The sequence below is a fragment of the Oryctolagus cuniculus genome, chromosome 2 (assembly GCF_051225735.1).
Source record: "Oryctolagus cuniculus isolate XC-2025 breed Fujian yellow rabbit chromosome 2, ASM5122573v1, whole genome shotgun sequence".
Classification (NCBI taxonomy): domain Eukaryota; kingdom Metazoa; phylum Chordata; class Mammalia; order Lagomorpha; family Leporidae; genus Oryctolagus; species Oryctolagus cuniculus.
In genome coordinates, this window is record NC_142868.1 from 122,423,927 (window position 1) to 122,439,507 (window position 15,581).

Consider the following 15,581-nt stretch of genomic DNA (forward strand, 5'->3'; position numbering starts at 1 on the left):
TAGGTGAGGCACAGCCCTCAACTGGAAGCTTCCATCTTGCATGGTGCATCTGGTAGGATGGAAACCTGGCTCCTGAAAGACGGTGCTGTTTGCAGCCCCAGACCCCCTACTGCCGTACCTTGAAGGAGGAGAGGTCCACTGTCTGGAAATGCTGCAGAGCCTCACTGAAAGAGACCAGCTGCCCAGGCTGCTCTGCGCGGGCCCGGCTCCCTGTGGCAAAGGGAAGACACAGCATTTGTGATGGAAGCCATTCTGTCAGCAGCATTCACCAAGGGTCCTGGTTGTCACCTCCAAGATGAACACTGGCTTCCAGCTGAACATTCACATACCTACAGCCACAACCAGTCCTTTTTCAAGGGGCTGGCATTATCTCCCAGGCTGACTCTTTTTGGATGAGGTTGTTCAGGGTCTTGCTGGGCTGATCTCTGTAATGAGGAGCAGACAGATCTGCCTTGCAAGGGACTCCCTAACCCACTCATCTGAGCAGACAGGACACTGCTCAGAGCAGGTGTGCATGCAAGAACATGCCACCAGACTGTTTGGGGCCTTTCCCAATTTCTACTTTTCCCCCTCTCACATCCTGTGCAGGATCCCACTCCCTAGCCTCTGTTAGAGCCCATAGGATGAAGTGACCAGTTAGTGATGCAGATCATGGCTGATACTGTTAAACATCACATCTCTCCAGGAGCTCCAGTGGAGCTCAGGCCAGATCCAGGTCCATGTTCTGCCCCTCCCAGAGCTCTCTCCAAGCCTCTCAGAAAGGGTCACAAGACAATCTCTGCCCAGCCTTCAAGCCTTCCCGAAGAAGGTTTCAGACCCCAACCCCAGAGCCTTCTTAGTGCAGTGGGCAACCCAAGCAGCCTTGCACAGGGTCCTCAGCTCCCTGCCGCATCTTCTGCCTTGTCACCCTGCAAGCTGACCCTGAACACTCTGTCTTCTCTCAGGAATGAGTGCAAGATGGGCATGGCAGCAGCCCCTGCCTGTCCCCGTGCCCATTTCCCCCAGAGGTAGAACGTAGCTATCACTGGATTTGGAAGAGAGATTCTAGGCTGTGTCAAGTAGCTACAATGAGAACACTCGCGAATTCTGTCTCTTAGTTGCAGAGTCCCAGAAGCATTAGGCAAATGTGTGGATGGTGCCTTCGCCAGCAGCTGGGCTACGCGAGGACAGTGACACGCTCACCGTTACCTGTCTCTGGCTGGATGGTGTCCACAGCTTCCCATTCTTCCTGGGCTCTGAGCACCTCAGTATTCACACCTGCAACAGTGATGAAAGGAGTCTCTTGAGACCCGTGTGTCTGGAGCACTACTGCAGACCCCAGCCTCGTCTGCCTTCTTTGGGACTTGCCAACCCCCCCACTGCTGCCGGAGTGAGCTTCAAAAGTACAGAGCTGATATCAGCCACCCTGTTTGCAAAACCCTCCATGGATTCCCAGTAACTCCCAAGATAAACCCATGCTCTACAGCAGAGCACCTAAATCCCTTCACAATCTGGATCCTTCTTATCTCTCTAGCACTGCTCTAGGGCCATACAGAACCACCTGGTGCTCCTCAGCGTGCTCTGCATCCCCCGCCCTCTGTGCCTTTGCACAAACCGCGCTCCCTCTGCTGAAGAGCAGGGCCCCGGACTCTCATCAGACACCCCCCCCCCCCGCCTTTTTTTTTTTTTTTAAAGATTTATTTTATTTATTTGAAAGACAGAATTACAGAGAGAGGTACAGACAGAGAAAGAAAGAGAGAGAGAGAGGTTTTCCATCTGCTGATTTATTCCCCAGATGGCCACAATGGCCGGAGCTGCACCGATCCAAAGCCAGGAGCCAGGAGCCTCCTCCAGGTCTCCCATGTGCGTGCAGGGGCCCAAGCACTTGGGCCATCCTCCACCGCTCTCCCAGGTCACAGCAGAGAGCTGGATCGGAAGAGGAGGAGCCGAGACTAGAACCGGTGCCCGTGTAGGATGCCAGCGCTTCAGGCCAAGGTTTTAACACGCTGCGCCACAGTGCTGCCTCCCCTCCTTTTTTAAAATAAAAGATTTATTTATTTATTTGAAAACAGAAATACAGACAGAGGAGAGAAAGAAAGATCTTCTATCCGTTGGCTCACTCCCCAGTAGACACAATGGCCAGGGCCTCGGGCCAGGCTGAAGCCAGAAGGAACTTCTGTTCCCAGGCACATTAGCAGGGAGCCGGATCAGAAGGGGAACAGCTGGGACTAAAACCTGAGCTCCAATGGGATGCTGGAACTGCAGGTGGAGGCTTAACCTTCTACATCACAGCACCAGCCCTTCCAACCTCCTTTTCCTCCTCTGGTTAGCTCTGACATCTCCCTCTCCTGGAAACTTTTTTTTTTTTTTTTTTTTTTTTTTTTTTTTTGACAGGCAGAGTGGACAGTGAGAGAGAGAGAGACAGAGAGAAAGGTCTTCCTTTTGCCGTTGGTTCACCCTCCAATGGCCGCCATGGCCGGCACGCTGCGGCTGGCGCATTGTGCTGATCCGAAGTCAGGAGCCAGGTGCTTCTCCTGGTCTCCCATGGGGTGCAGGGCCCAAGCACTTGGGCCATCCTCCACTGCACTCCCGGGCCACAGCAGAGAGCTGGCCTGGAAGAGGGGCAACCGGGACAGAATCCGGTGCCCCGACCGGGACTAGAACCCAGTGTGCCGGCGCTGCTAGGCGGAAGATTAGGCTGTTGAGCCACGGCGCCGGCTTCCTGGAAGCTTTCTTTAACCTCATTAGTCTCCATTAGGAGCCACTCCTCTGTGAGACTTTGATACCCAGTGCTTATTAAATTGTGACTGACTCTCCCATTACGTTACTACAGGTGTGTGTCTAGTGCCTGATCCGTGAAAGATGCTCAAAAAATGTTTGGTGGGGGGTAGCGCTGTGGCATGGCAGGTAAAGCCGCCACCTGCAGTGCCGGCATCCCATATGGGTGCTGGTTCAAGTCCCAGCTGCTCCACTTTTTTTTTTTCTTTTAAAGATTTATTTATTTATTTATTTGAAAGTCAGAGTTACACAGAGAGAGAAGGAGAGGCAGAGAGAGAGAGAGAGGTCTTCCATCTACTGGTTCACTCCCCAATTGGCTGCAACGGCTGGAGCTGTGCTGATCCGAAGCCAGGAGCCAGGAGCCAGTTCCTGATCTCAGCCTGGCTCAGCCCTAGCCATTGTGGCCATTTAAGGCGTAAACCAACAGATAGAAGGTAACTCTCTACTTCTCTGTATTTCTGCCTTTCATCTTTGCTACTTACCAGCTGTGTTTCTACCAAGTTACTTAATCATCCCTAACTCTCATGGACTGTTGTGTGGATATGGTAACTCTCCAGGTTCTTAGAAGGGTATGTAGCCCAAAGTTAACAGCTCAAAAAATGTTAGCTGTGGGCTCAGGCCCTGTAGTGCAGAAGAGAGTAGGAGCAAGTGGCAAGGGTCCAGGGTCTTGAATGTCTGAACCTCTAGGAAATTCTATCTTGCCAGCTCCAGTCTCGGGGAGACATTGAGCCTCAGGGCTTCTAGGCTAGACACTCACAACAGAATATTGGACCCTGAATGATGAAGAAAACAAAACTCGCCTTTATCATGCACGCTAAAAGGAGGTGGCAGAACAAAAAGAAGGTGGGTGTAAGGCCTGGCTGTTAAGCTGCCAGCACACCCTCATGCAAAGTGAGCCAGTGGATGGGAGCTCCCTCTCTATCTCCTCTCCATTTTTCTAATAAATACAAAAAAAATTTTTTTCACTTTATTATCTGAAAGAGAGAAGCAGAGAGAGAACTTTCAAATGCCCAAAAGAGCCAGGGCTGGGCCAGGCCAAAGCCAGGAGCTTGGAACACAATCTGGGTTTCCCACACGGCTGGCAGGGACACAAGCACCTGAGCTCATCTGCTGCCTCCCAGGGTACACATTGGCAGGAAGCGCGAAGCAAAGGACCTGGATGCAGGTGTCCCAAGCAACATCTTAACTGCTATGTCAAACACCCACCCCAAAATGAATAAGAACTGCTTTCATTTTTAAAGAGAGAAGAATGGGGCAACTCTTGGAATGCATGTTATGCAGCTGATCAGGGTCTCTCTACCCTTCCGTCTCTCACCTACAGGTAGATTTACTGTTCTTCACCCACCAAACCCTCATCTGCAAGCAACTCCATACACTCTCACCTACAAACAGTTTGAACAAAGTCTGTGAGCCAGGAGTCAAAACTCCACAGCCAAGATGCTGGGGTTTGCTGTCACAATAGGTTAGGAGACAGGAAGTACAAGGTCTCAACTAGCAATAGCAAGCTGGGACCTAAAAACAGGAGACAAAGGTCCAAACCATGCAAAAGCATCTTTTCCTTTCCCCTCAGCACCAGGAAAAATCATCTTGACAGAAATACTATTTTCCTCTAACCAAGAGAAGAACCAAGAGACAAAGGACACGTCTTCAGGATGATTAATATTGCTCATATTAGCAAGAATCTTCAGATTTTTTTCCTTTAAAAATTGTTTAAAAATACTTATTCACAGGCTGGCGCCGCAGCTCACTAGGCTAATCCTCCACCTTGCGGCCCCAGCACACCGGGTTCTAGTCCCGGTCGGGGCGCCAGATTCTGTCCCGGTTGCCCCTCTTCCAGGCCAGGTCTCTGCTGTGGCCAGGGAGTGCAGTGGAGGATGGCCCAAGTACTTGCGCCCTGCACCCCATGGGAGACCAGGAGAAGTACCTGGCTCCTGCCTTCGGATCAGCGCGGTATGCCGGCCGCAGCGCGCCGGCCGTGGCGGCCATTGGAGGGTGAACCAATGGCAAAGGAAGACCTTTCTCTCTGTCTCTCTCTCTCACTGTCCACTCTGCCTGTCAAAAATAAAATAAAATAAAATAAAAATACTTATTCATTTGAAAGTCAGAGTTATAGAGAGAGAAGTAGAGACAGAGAGAGAGAGAGATCTTCCATCCATTGGTTCACTCCCTAAATGGCGGCAATGAGCAGGGTGGGCCAGGCTGAAGCCAAGAGCTTCTTCTGAGTCTCCCGTGTGAGTGCAGGGGCCCAAGCACTTAGGCCATCTTCTACTGCTTTCCCAGGCTGTAACAGAGAGCTGGATCAGAAGAGGAGCAGTTGGGACTTGAACCAGAGCCCATATGGTATGCCAGCAATATCACAGCGCCAGCCCTAAACAAACTGTTAAGAATTATATACTATTATAGTTTTAATGATTTTGTGATTTTTAAAATTTTACTTTATAGGAGTGAAGATAAAAATCTTTTCACTGGATTGTTTATAGCCCTTGCCTACTTTCTTGCTCAACTATAGTCTTTTTACTTTTATCTGTTGAACTCTATTTAGTAGAGCCATTAAGTATTTGCCTATAATGCTACCTCTTGGAGCCGGTATTGTAGCATTGTGGGGTAGCGGGTTAAGCTGCTGCCTGCAATGTTGGCAATCTCATATGAGCACGGGTTGGAGTCCTGGCTGCTTCACTTCCAATCCAGCTCTCTGCTATGGCCTGGGAAAGCAGCAGAAGATGGCCCAAGTGCTTGGGCCCTTGCATCCACATAGGAGACTTGGATGAAGCTCCTGGCTCCTGGCTTTGGTCTGGCTCAGCCCTGGCCACTGTTGTCATTTGGGGAGTGAAAATGTCTCTCTCTGTATCTCCCTCTCTTTCTAACTTTGCCTTTCTTTCTTTTCTTTTCTTTTCTTTTTTTTTTTTTTTTTTTTTGACAGGCAGAGTGGACAGTGAGAGAGAGACAGAGAGAAAGGTCTTCCTTTACCATTGGTTCACCCTCCAATGGCCGCTGTGGCAGGCGCACTGCGCTGATCCGAAGGCACGAGCCAGGTGCTTCTCCTGGTCTCCCATGGGGTGCAGGGCCCAAGCACTTGGGCCATCCTCCACTGCCTTCCCGGGCCATAGCAGATAGCTGGCCTGGAAGAGGGGCAACCGGGACAGAATCCGGCGCCCCGACCGGGACTAGAACCCGGTGTGCTGGCGCCGCTAGGCAGAGGATTATCCTATTAAGCTGCGGCGCCAGCCTCTAACTTTGCCTTTCAAATAAATAAAATAAAACCTTTTAAAAAATGTTATCTCAAGAATAATATTAAAAATAAACAATACATTCCAATGATCACTCACTGTGATTTTGTGTTTTATGCGGCTAAGCACTTTATCTACACAATCTCATTTATTCTTTACACAATTTCCATTATATTCTGATAAAATTCCTGTTTCATAAATGGGGAATGTGACAGAAGGTTCAATAACTTGCTCAAGTCACATAGGTGAGAAAGCCAGAATTTAAACAGAAATATCTGACACCAGAACAGATGCTTTTGAATTGGCAAGTGTGCCTTTCTCCACAGTAAGTCAGCAAGTGGAATGAGCTTTCAATATAGTACAGGAGGGCCAGCCGTTTGGCAAAGCTGTTAAGATGCCACCTGGGATATCTACATCCCCTATTCTAGTGCCTGGGTTTCAGTTCCGGCTCTACTCCCAAATCTAGCTTCCTGCTAATACACACCCTGGGAGACAGAGGTGATGGCTCAAGTAGTTGGGTCCCTACCATCTACCTGGGAGACTCAGACTGAGCTCTTGACTTTGGTCAAGTCCTGGCTAGTCCTGGCTGTTGTGGGCGTTCACAGAGTAGATGGGAAATCTCTGCGTCTGTCTTTCTGCTTTCAAATAAATAAATTTTTAAAAAAATGTTTAAATATATAGTATAGTAAAATGTCATGTAAAGCAAATTAAGTAGAATACTTTCACAAAGTCTTATCACATATACTGTGTCATTTTTCATAATATTCTTTTGAGGATGCAAGAGATATTAATATTTCTTTTTTTTTATTTTTTTTTTATTTTTTATTTTTTGACAGGCAGAATGGACAGTGAGAGAGAGAGACAGAGAGAAAGGTCTTCCTTTGCCGTTGGTTCACCCTCCAATGGCCGCCGCGGCCGGCGCGCTGCGGCCGGTGCACCGCACTGATCCGATGGCAGGAGCCAGGAGCCAGGTGCTTTTCCTGGTCTCCCATGGGGTGCAGGGCCCAAGCACCTGGGCCATCCTCCACTGCACTCCCTGGCCACAGCAGAGGGCTGGCCTGGAAGAGGGGCAACCGGGACAGAATCCGGCGCCCCGACCGGGACTAGAACCCGGTGTGCCGGCGCCGCTAGGCGGAGGATTAGCCTACTGAGCCGCGGCGCCGGCCCGAGATATTAATATTTCCACTAACAAAGATATCACATGGCTCGCCCAGAAACACACAGTAAACCACCTGCAGAGAAAGATTACAACTCAGGTCTTTTGGTTCCTAATCTAATGCTGATTCTAATTTTCTGTGAGGAATGATAAATCTAAAAAACTCTGAAGGATGAAGAGCAAGAGGAATCCAAACAATCAAAAGCAGATGCCAGGGCAGGTCTGACCTGGGTCCTACCCAGGCTCTAAGTGTCCTGAAGGGGCCCTTACCAGCTGGCTCCCATCCGTTAGCTTCTGCTGTCAGGGCCTGGAGAATGCTCTGGTTCTTCAACTCTGAGATCTGTAGGGGCACTGACATTTAGAGTGAGGGAAGAAGCCACATCTCCCAGGCACACAGGCTCTTCCCACCCACTGTATTCAACATCCTTGAAACTGGAGGCCAGAAGGATCTGGCAGGCCCTAGGAGGTTGATTAAGTCAACCCAGAAGTGGGAGACCCGGCTGACATGGGGACAAGTGGATATCCTACTGGAATAATAACCAAAATCCACACCGCTCATTTCAGACCTAGTGAGCCTTTGCTGTTTTCTCTTCATTTCTCCCTGGGCTCCATTACAGCATTTCTCTGATGAGGCAGAAGTTGTCATGCCTGTTTGTGCCCCATACCCCCTCCCCACCAGTGCGCACTCCCAGAGGGCAGGGTCTATGCCATCCTTGTGTCCCTGGTGCCTAGCACAGTGCCTGGCACCACCCAGCAGCATGCAACAAAAGCTGGTATAGCAGGAGGCACTGAGGTGTGGGTGACACATACAGGAATTCCTCGGAAAGCCTTCAGAGCACTGTTGTCCTTATCACATGATGGAGAGTACTCAGCAGACACCCTTTCAACCTGTAAGACAAACCAGGGTCAATTTCCCAGGCACATACGAATCCCCTACACACCATAGTTTAAAAGTCACATCTTTTCCCAATATCACACACAAAACAATAAAAAACAGATGATCTCCAGAGACATCAATCATAAGGAATACTATACACACACACACACACACACACACAAAAACTTGGTTAACCTGGTCTTAAGTAAACTGCAGGGGCCAGCGCTGTGACACAGCAGGTAAAGCCACCACCTGCAGTGCTGGCATCCCATATGGGCACCGCTTCAAGACCCAGCTGTTCCACTTCCGATCCAGCTCTCTGCTGTGGCCTGGGAAAGAGTAGAAGATGGCCCAAGTCCTGGGCCCCTGCACCCACGTGGGAGACCCGAGAATCTCCTGACTTTGGATCGGCGCAGCTCCAACCGTTGCGGCCAATGAAGGAGTGAACCAATGGATGGAAGATCTCTCTCTCAGCCTTTCCTTCTCTCTGTATAACTCTGACTTTCAAATAAATAAATCTTTTTTTTTTTTTTTTGATGGGCAGAGTGGACAGTGAGAGAGAAAGAGACAGGGAGAAAGGTCTTCCTTTGCCGTTGGTTCACCCTCCAATGGCCGCTGTGGCCGGCACGCTGTGGCTGGCGCACCACGCTGATCCGAAGGCAGGAGCCAGGTGCTTCTCCTGGTCTCCCATGGGGTGCAGGGCCCAAGCACTTGGGCCATCCTCCACTGCACTCCCGGGCCACAGCAGAGAGGTGGACTAGAAGATGGGCAACTAGGACAGAATCTGGCACCCCGACTGGGACCAGAACCCGGTGTGCCGGCGCCGCAGGCGGATGATTAGCCTATTGAGCCACGGCGCTGGCCTAAATCTTTAAAAAAAAACTGCAAAAGACTTAGTTAATGCTATCTCAAAGATACTATAAAGAGATCAGTGTCATTCACAGTGAGTTAAACCACTGCCTATGATGTCAGCATCCCAGATGAGCATCACTTTGAGTCTCAACTGCTCCATTTCCAATTTAACTTCCTGCTGATGCACCTGGGAAAACAGCAGAAGATGGCCCAAGTGCTTGGGGCCCTGGAATCCATGTTGGAGACCGGGATGGAGTTCCTGGCTCCTGGTTTTGGACTGGACCAGCCCTGGTTGTTGCCGCCTTTTGGGGAGTGAACCAGTGAACAGAAGATCTGTCTCTGTAACTCTGCCATTCAAATAAATAAATTAAGTCTTTCAAAAAATATTACACAGATTTCTTGGACCCATAAAAGGTCCTAGGGCTGTGAGTAAGTGAAGTTCAATGAGGGAGTTTCCTGTAGCCTTTCAGCTCTGCTAGACCTTTCCTCTACTAGAGTTAAAAATTAAACAGCAAAACTAACCCGATTATCTGTTTGCAATTCAAATCACAGATACACAGCCACTTTTTTCAATATGCTGAAAAAAAAATCTTACAAATCAGGAAGCTGGGGCTGGCGTTGTGGTATAGTAAGTGAAGCATCTGCCTGCAGAGCCAGCGTCCCATATGGATGCCAATTTGAGTCCCAGCTGCTCCACTTCTGTCCAGCTCCCTGTTGATGGCCTGGGAAAGCAGTGGGAGATGGCCCACATGCTTAAGAAGCTCCTGGCTCTGGATCAGCACATCTCTGGCTGTTGTGGACATTTGGGGAGTGAACTAATAGATGGAAAACATCTCTCTCTGTCTCTCTCTCGCTCTAACTCTGCTTCTCAGGTAAATAAATATATCTTTTAAAAAAATCATTAAGTTAAAAAAACCCAAAACCAAGAAATCAAGCCAATAGAAAAATGGGCAAAGGATATGAACAGTTTAGCTCAAAGGAAAACACCTAGCAGGCGCCGCGGCTCACTAGGCTAATCCTCCACCTTGCGGCGCCGGCACACGGGGTTCTAGTCCCGGTTGGGGCGCCGGATTCTGTCCCGGTTGCCCCTCTTCCAGGCCAGCCCTCTGCTGTGGCCAGGGAGTGCAGTGGAGGATGGCCCAGGTGCTTGGGCCCTGCACCCCATGGGAGACCAGGAAAAGCACCTGGCTCCTGGCTCCTGTCATCGGATCAGCGCGGTGCGCCGGCCGCAGCGCGCCAGCCGCGGCGGCCATTGGAGGGTGAACCAACGGCAAAGGAAGACCTTTCTCTCTGTCTCTCTCTCTCACTGTCCACTCTGCCTGTCAAAAAAAAAAAAAAAAAAAAAAAAAAAAAAAAAAAAGGAAAACACCTACCATTCTTAAATATACGAACAAAGGATCAACCTCACTCCTAGGAGAAAAGTCAAATACTAAACAACTACTCTGAGGTACTATGTGTCATCTGTCACATTATCAAAAGTCAACATTTTGATGACAGACCATGTTGGCTAGAGGGCCAAGGGTCACAATACATGGGAGAATAAATTGCTCCCACCTCTATAGCTTAACAACATCTGACAAAATAACACATGTTTTGTGCATCTTGGGCCTGCAATTGTGTAGGACACAGACACACATACACCCATGTTAAAATGACACATTTACAGCAGTCATTCATTGCAGCAGTTTATAAAGCAAAAGACTGGGACAATCCAAAATGTCTGCTAATAGAATGATTAGACAAATTAAAATATATCCATTCCGTAGGATACTATATAGCCAGAAAGAAGGAGAATGCTTTATGGGCAATATGGGACCATATTATATTCATAACCAGTTAAATGAAAAAACAAGGGACAGAGAAGACTCACTATTTTGCCATTGTATTTTTACAAAACATCTGCTTGTCTCTGCAGATTACTTCCGGAATTATATGCCCGAGGAACGAGAACTTCGCCTCCAGCAGGATGAGTGGCCTATGCACAAGAGTAGTTTTCGTACTGTACATACATTGTTTTGTGCTTTTCAGACTTTAAGCCGGGGGATATACTATTTCCTCTGAAGTAAAGAAAAATACTAATGAAGAGAAAATAACTAATAAAGGAATTATTGCTTCTGTCAAGGCTCTGGATCCTGGATTATCTTGTTATTCTAATCCAACTGTATATCTTTGTAATTCACATTCTTTAATTCCTTTAATGTTTGTTGCCAATTTATATTCTTTTAATGTCTTAAGCATGTCTCTGATTGCTTTCCTTTTTTTTTTTTTTTTTTTAAGATTTATTTATTGGGACCGGTGCTGTGGCGTAGCAGGTAAAGCCTGCAGTGCTGGCATCCCGGTATGAGTCCCGGCTTCTCCACTTTCAATCCAGCTCTCTGCTAATGGTCTGGGAAAGCAAGAAGATGGCCCAGGTCTTTGGCCCCTGCACCCGTGTGGGAGATCTGGAAGAGGTTCCTGGCTCCTGGCTTCAGAATGGCTCAGCTCCGGCTGTTGCAGCCATCTAGGGAGTGAACCAGTGGTTGGAGGACCTCTCTCTCTAATTCTCTCTCTCTCTCTGCTTCTGCTTCCCTGAAACTCTGCCTTTCAAATAAATAAGTAAATCTTTAAAAATATATATTTAGTTATTTATTTGAAAGTCAAAGTTACAGAGAGAGAGGGAGAGATGGCGAGAAAGAGCTTCCAACCACTGGTTCATTCCCCAGATGGCTGAAACAGCCAGGGCTGGGTCAGGCTGAAACCTGAGCCCCAGGCCATGAGCAGAGAGCTGGATCAGAAGTGGAGCAGCTGGGTCACGAATGGTGTTACAGGTTGGGGGGTCTTACTCGCTGGGCCACAACACCAGCCCCCACCTTTGATTTCTTTCTTATTTTTTTTAAGATTTTAAGATTTTATTTATTTATTTGAAAATCAGAGTTCCACAGAGAGAGAAGGAGAGGCAGAGAGAGCTCTTCCATCCACTGGTTCATTCCTCAGACGGCTGCTACTGCCGGAGCTGTGTCAATCCGAAGCCAGGAGTTTCTTCCAGGTTTCCCATGCTGGTACAGGGGCCCAAGGCCTTGGGCCATCTTCCCCTGCTTTCTCAGGCCACAGCAGAGAGCTGGATCAGAAGTGGATCAGCCGGGACTCAAACCAGCACCCATATGGGATGCCAGCACTGCAGGCAGTGACCCTACCCAGTATGCCACAGCACCAGCCCCCACCTTTGATTCCTTATTGTTCCAGATGTGAGAACAGATGCCTAAACACACCATGGCTAGGCACACTCCCTGTAACAGGCCTCACGATGCACGAACACCATTGTTTCTCGCTGCAGTCTAAGGAACACCATGGCCACCCTTATTCATGCGGTTTGCCTCCAGAATACAGCCCCATCCCCTCCTCCATCTTCTCTGTGTCCTCTGGTTCCTTCAAGATCAGTTCTGCTTCCTCAGCACAGCCTGCCTTACCCGTGGGGCCTCAATGGTGTTTCACATCTCCCAAGTCCTGCAGTCTTAGGGTGCAGCACAAGCTCCCCTCAAAACCTCTGCATAGGGACCCTCTCATATTTCTTTTACATTCCCCACATCTTTTAGCATGGCTCTAGGCACAAAATATTTGTCTCAAACTTTTATTGCTATTTTACATAAAAAAAATAGTTGGTGATTCATAGTGCTAAACAACTCCCTGTTAGGGTCTATGCACCAGGATTCATTTCAACCTTTGTTTCGCTCTCTAATGCAGTCCCTGGCAGTGTCTATAAGGAAAAGTCACCTGTCTTACTACCGTGAAAAAAACTTCCTAGGGTTCCAAAGCACAGGTTTGTCCCCCATCTGACTACTGAATCCTACAGACTCCATGTAAGACCATTTCTGAAATAATTAATTAATTAATTAAAAAAAAAAGAGGCCATTTCTGGGTGAGCAAGGTAGGGTAAAAGGTAAGGAATGCAGGGTAAGCTGCCGGGCTCATACAAAGACCTACCGCACTGAGCCAGCGTCCTGAGGATAATCAGGTCAAAGCGGGTGTTTGATGGGAAGAGGCCAGGCCAGAAAGGTAAGATAAGCAGATCGATGAAACACAGATTTCTTGGGGGATTCCTCACTGAAATGATGCCCCTTGTCCAAGCAAATCTACAACAAAATTCTGAACCCATTTAGAAAGCAAGCAACCAAGAAAGGTAATTAAAAATCTACTAGAACCAAGAGAATAATCAGAGAGGCTTTCCAGGAATATTTAGAAAGTTCCACATTCTTTTGATATAGATTCTCTTACGATTAAGCATATAATCCAACCCAACACTTTGTTTTCTCAAAGAGCAGTTGCTTACCTGTTCATCACTTAATTCCTCCTTGTTATGGAAAGAGCACGATTTTTCATTCATGACTCAAAAGCATCTGTTTAGGCGCTTTGTTTTTGCGCCCAAAACAGGTCTGAGGTCAGGAGCCACGGGGAGACCAGCAAGCCAGGTGCTCTATCTTCGCCTTCCCTCTTGGCAGTCATTCAGACCACGAGGAAGAAAACAGTCCCTTTGTGCCATCACCAAGGTGCAGGAGGTTTCTGTGAGTACTGAAGGAAGTCCCTGAGGTCTGTGAAGCCTTAGCTCTGGAAAAACAGAAAACGAAAAAGAAAATGGATTCATCATTCAGTCCTTTTGTTGAGAAAAAAAAAATGACTTAAAATCCTTAAGCAGCTGTGAACTTATTCTAAATAAACATGCTCCCTTAGACACATTCCCACCTCTTACCACTCATGGCGCTGGCTGGAGAGAAAGGGGCCCTACGGGAACTAGGGGGCTCACTTCTCCTAAGGGGCAGCAGCACCATTCTGAAGGACTGGGTCTGTTTGTGGTGATGAAGTTACTGGGACCTGGGTCAGTTTGTCAAAGGCTAATAAATGGCACCTAAGACCTTGGTCTTAGCTGAAGTGCTCAGGCCTTGCTTAGGTCCAGATACAGGCTGGGTCTGGGGGCTTATAATACTAGCCCAGGGCCCTAGTCCTATGACGACAGAAACTCGAAATGCAACATCATGTCCTAACCTTAGTTATCACCAATGCTGTACAAGGGGCGGCTGGCCAGCCACTTTGGCCGGCTCTAAGTCTTTCATCTCACATTGCCTGCCTCAGGAAAAAGGCTGGACAAGGCTTGTACCTTATCATGGGGGAACTGAACATCATGATGCCTTTCACATCAAAAGCCCAGATCACAAGCAGGAAGACGGTCCCCATGCAACCAACAACTATACTTCACCAACTCAGCTGACCACGGAAGGAAGGTGGCCTGTCCATGAGGCTGGCCCTCCACTCTGGGAACACCAGCTTGATTCCTTAAGAACTGGCTGCTGGTTAACAGACTGGGATCTTTGTCAGGCTGCACTGACTATTAATCCAGAGAAGGACCACCTCCTGGCTGGCAGGTTGGACAGGCGGCACACTGTAATCTAGGGGAGACGCCAGCTGTGACCCCTCAGCAATTAGCCGGCTCTCTCTGGGACCTCAGCCTCGGCCAACCTTTTTCCTTCCCTGCACTTTGGCCTCTGTGACAGCACATGACAAAACACATATCAGCCAACCTTGGCAAAGCGATAGGCAGGAATGGCACCAGCAGTCTCATCTCAGGAAGGCTCGTCTGTCGCTGTGTGTGGAACGAAGCCAGCGGCACAGAAGCACGAGCAGTTTTACACACTTGGCTGGCACACTGCTGAGAGCTTCAATAGGGGCAGCTGCTGTCTGTACCTGAGAAAGAGAAGAGCGCCAAGTGTTGAGCAAGTCCAGGCTAAGCCACCACTCGGGATGCCGGAATCCCATACTGCAGGGCCTAGTTCAAGTCCTGGCTACTCCACTGTTCTGATTCAGCTTCCTGCCAATGCATCCTAGGAGGAGGCAGTATGTGATGGCTCAAGTCCTTGGGCCCTTGACATCTACCCAGGAGACCCGGATGCAGTTTGGGGAGTGAACCAGTGGGTGGAAGCCCTGTCTCTCTTTTTCAATAAAAATGTAAATAAAAGTTTTAAAAAGTGGATCCTACTCAAATCAAGTTTTAATCGTGCACCCACTTTAGGCAAGACGCGTCTTTTGGGGATCTGAGTTTTCAACTGCTTGAACGCTGAACAGGTCTATAACAGAGAAGCCGGGGCTACCCTGAAACACAAATACGCACAGAGCTGGACAGTCCTTCGCCGATCCTAGCGTCAGGCTTGCCCCGGGAGGCCCCCGCTCCCCGCGGCCCCCACCGCAAGGCTGTGACTGCGGGACCCGCAGAGGCCGGGGGCGCCCCTCACCCCCTCCGCAGACAACGTCGTCCCAGGCGGGCGCCGCAGCCCAAACTCAGGGCACAGGGCCGGGTGCTCGCCAGCTGTGCTGCGCAGATCCCAACAGATCGGGAAACAAGCCAGTCAGACGCGGAGCGGGGCTTGGGAAACTTTCCCACGGCTTGGAAGGAGACGCGAAGGGCGGCAAACTTGCCTCCCGGTATTCGGCGAGTGCCCAGCAGAGCTCGGAGCAGAACAAGGTCTCCTGCCTCCCTGTCAGAATTCTCTCGGTCCTGCCTCACCGCGGTCATGTCTACCACCTCCTCCCCCTCCTCGGGCCACCCACTTGTCCCACCGTTACCAGAGCTTTCCCGGCTGGGGTCTCGCATCCCCGTGTTGGGCCTCACCCGCGCAGGCGCACAGCGCCCGCAGCGCGGCCTCCCTTGGCCGCGAGGACTACACTACCCAACAGGCAATGGAAACTT

At 49.3% G+C, this 15,581-nt stretch overlaps 1 protein-coding gene across 10 annotated transcripts in view; it reads right to left on the reverse strand.

Moving 5' to 3' along the window:
• ELMOD3 (ELMO domain containing 3) overlaps positions 1 to 15,581 on the reverse strand; it is a 31,148-nt gene that overhangs the window by 15,171 nt on the left and 396 nt on the right. For 5 of the 10 annotated variants that reach the window (XM_089326199.1, XM_008254179.5, XM_089326198.1 and 2 more), the window contains exons 1-7: positions 15,458 to 15,580; positions 14,419 to 14,581; positions 13,176 to 13,450; positions 7,951 to 8,028; positions 7,411 to 7,480; positions 1,189 to 1,257; positions 119 to 210 (exon numbers count right to left, since the gene is read on the reverse strand). In XM_089326199.1, coding sequence (XP_089182325.1) covers positions 119 to 210; positions 1,189 to 1,257; positions 7,411 to 7,480; positions 7,951 to 8,028; positions 13,176 to 13,229 — 363 coding nt within the window. In that variant the 5' untranslated portion in view covers positions 13,230 to 13,450; positions 14,419 to 14,581; positions 15,458 to 15,580. Of the gene's footprint in view, positions 1 to 118; positions 211 to 1,188; positions 1,258 to 7,410; positions 7,481 to 7,950; positions 8,029 to 13,175; positions 13,451 to 14,418; positions 14,719 to 15,457; position 15,581 lie in introns of those variants that run through there. The other 5 variants (XM_089326196.1, XM_089326197.1, XM_089326195.1 and 2 more) reach the window with 5 other exon arrangements.